This window comes from Mandrillus leucophaeus, unplaced genomic scaffold (genome assembly GCF_000951045.1).
Source record: "Mandrillus leucophaeus isolate KB7577 unplaced genomic scaffold, Mleu.le_1.0 Scaffold399, whole genome shotgun sequence".
NCBI classification, from domain to species: Eukaryota; Metazoa; Chordata; class Mammalia; order Primates; family Cercopithecidae; genus Mandrillus; species Mandrillus leucophaeus.
This window is the reverse complement of record NW_012104242.1, coordinates 641436-642914: the sequence shown is the minus strand read 5'-3', so window position 1 is coordinate 642914 and position 1479 is coordinate 641436. Positions and strand designations below refer to the sequence as shown.

Below are 1479 nucleotides of genomic sequence, written 5' to 3'. Positions count from 1 at the left end.
GAAAGTAAAAATAAATCTGGAAATTAGAACGGAAGTGAGCCCAGCCAAGCGCTCTTGGGTTCAGCCGGGAAGAGCCAACGGTCCGTTGGTGTTCTCTCCACTGGCCGTGGGGATTTCCTCCTCCTGGGTTCACCACCTAGTTTTCCTTGTGATAGTTATTTTATACATAGCTATGAGCATAGGTGATGCTGAAAACACACATTTAGTGTGGTTTGTCATTAAGAATTTGGACAACTGGCTAAAGAAACCACTTGTACAGAGTTGAGATGAGCACTGCCTGCCTCAGCGTCTGTGGTAACAGCTTCACTTGGTGCAGAGCTTGGCAGAGGTTTGAGTGACTCTGTCTCGATGGTCCTCTGTCAGAGGACAAGGTTAAGCGTCACCGCCGAGGGCCCTCTTGAGCCTCTGGGCCAGGAGTAACCTCCCCCGGGCTGGTGAGGCAGCCTCTGGGGGCCTTTCCTGACAAAGCCCTTCACTGAGCTGCAGTTTGGCCACCTCTGCCCTCGCCTCCCCGACTGCTGGGCCTCGAGGTCTCACCGCCTCCAGCCTGAGCGCCCAGTGCCCAGGGGCAATTTCCCACCTTCCCTGGGGGCTCAGGATGCTGGCTTCTGAGGCAGTGCCTGCAGCTGGGCCCCTCCTCCTGGGCTGGGGGCAGGGCTAGCCCCGGCCTCCTGCTGTGTCCCACTGGACACTTCGCCGCAGCTGCAGCCCTCACTGGGTGGCCGCTCCTGCTTCTGTTGGATGAGGAGATGCAGGCCTTCACCGAGCCTTCCTGGCCTCGCCCCTGCTGGCCCCAAGGTTTTGCCGCTTCCCCCTGCCTAGCCCCTGGTCTCTGTACAGTGTCTGTCCAGGTTGTCTGTCCATCCGTCCTTGACATTCTGTCCAGACATTGCCACTGTCATCCTAGTCTGTGAGGGGCGAGCAGAGCCCCGGTGCAGCCGATGTGGAGACGCTGATGCACTTCAGTGTGCAGGGAAGCGAGTTCCTTCATATCTACAGCCTCTGCGCAGCCAGCTGGGAGCTCACCCCATTCACAGGTGGATGTGCCTTGTTTTTTGGCCCAATCGCCTACATTAAGTCAGAAGAATCACAGTTCCCTGCTTTTCCGGCTTCGTGACCGTCCGCCTCCCTCCTCTGCCTGGGCCTGGAGGGTGGGGTCTGTCGTGGGTTTGTGGAACCCTCTGTTCTTGTGCGGCCACCAGGGACTGTTACCCAGGCTGATTCCACAGGAGGAGTTTGGGGTGAGTTCCTGAGCGAGAGTTGGGAAGACTGACGTCTGCGTAAACCTTGCTTGTTCGTGGTTATTCCTCTCAGTCTTCTTAAATTCTGAAAAATTGGGGGCCAATTTGAAATAAGGATTTAGGTATGGATTGGTGAGGACAGAATGTTGATCTAATTGGCTTTACATTGTGTGTGTGAATTTTACGCTACCCTTGGGAAGAACTGAAGATGTTGACAGTGTCGTTAGAATCATTTCTT

General features: G+C 55.4%; 1 protein-coding gene across 1 annotated transcript in view; it reads right to left on the bottom strand.

Annotated features, from left to right (window-relative positions):
* LOC105547838 (cell wall protein DAN4-like) overlaps positions 1-1479 on the bottom strand; it is a 45603-nt gene that overhangs the window by 40088 nt on the left and 4036 nt on the right. Inside the window, 1 exon segment of the mRNA XM_011991564.1 lies at positions 1119-1326. Within this exon segment, the coding sequence (XP_011846954.1) occupies positions 1119-1326 (208 nt within the window).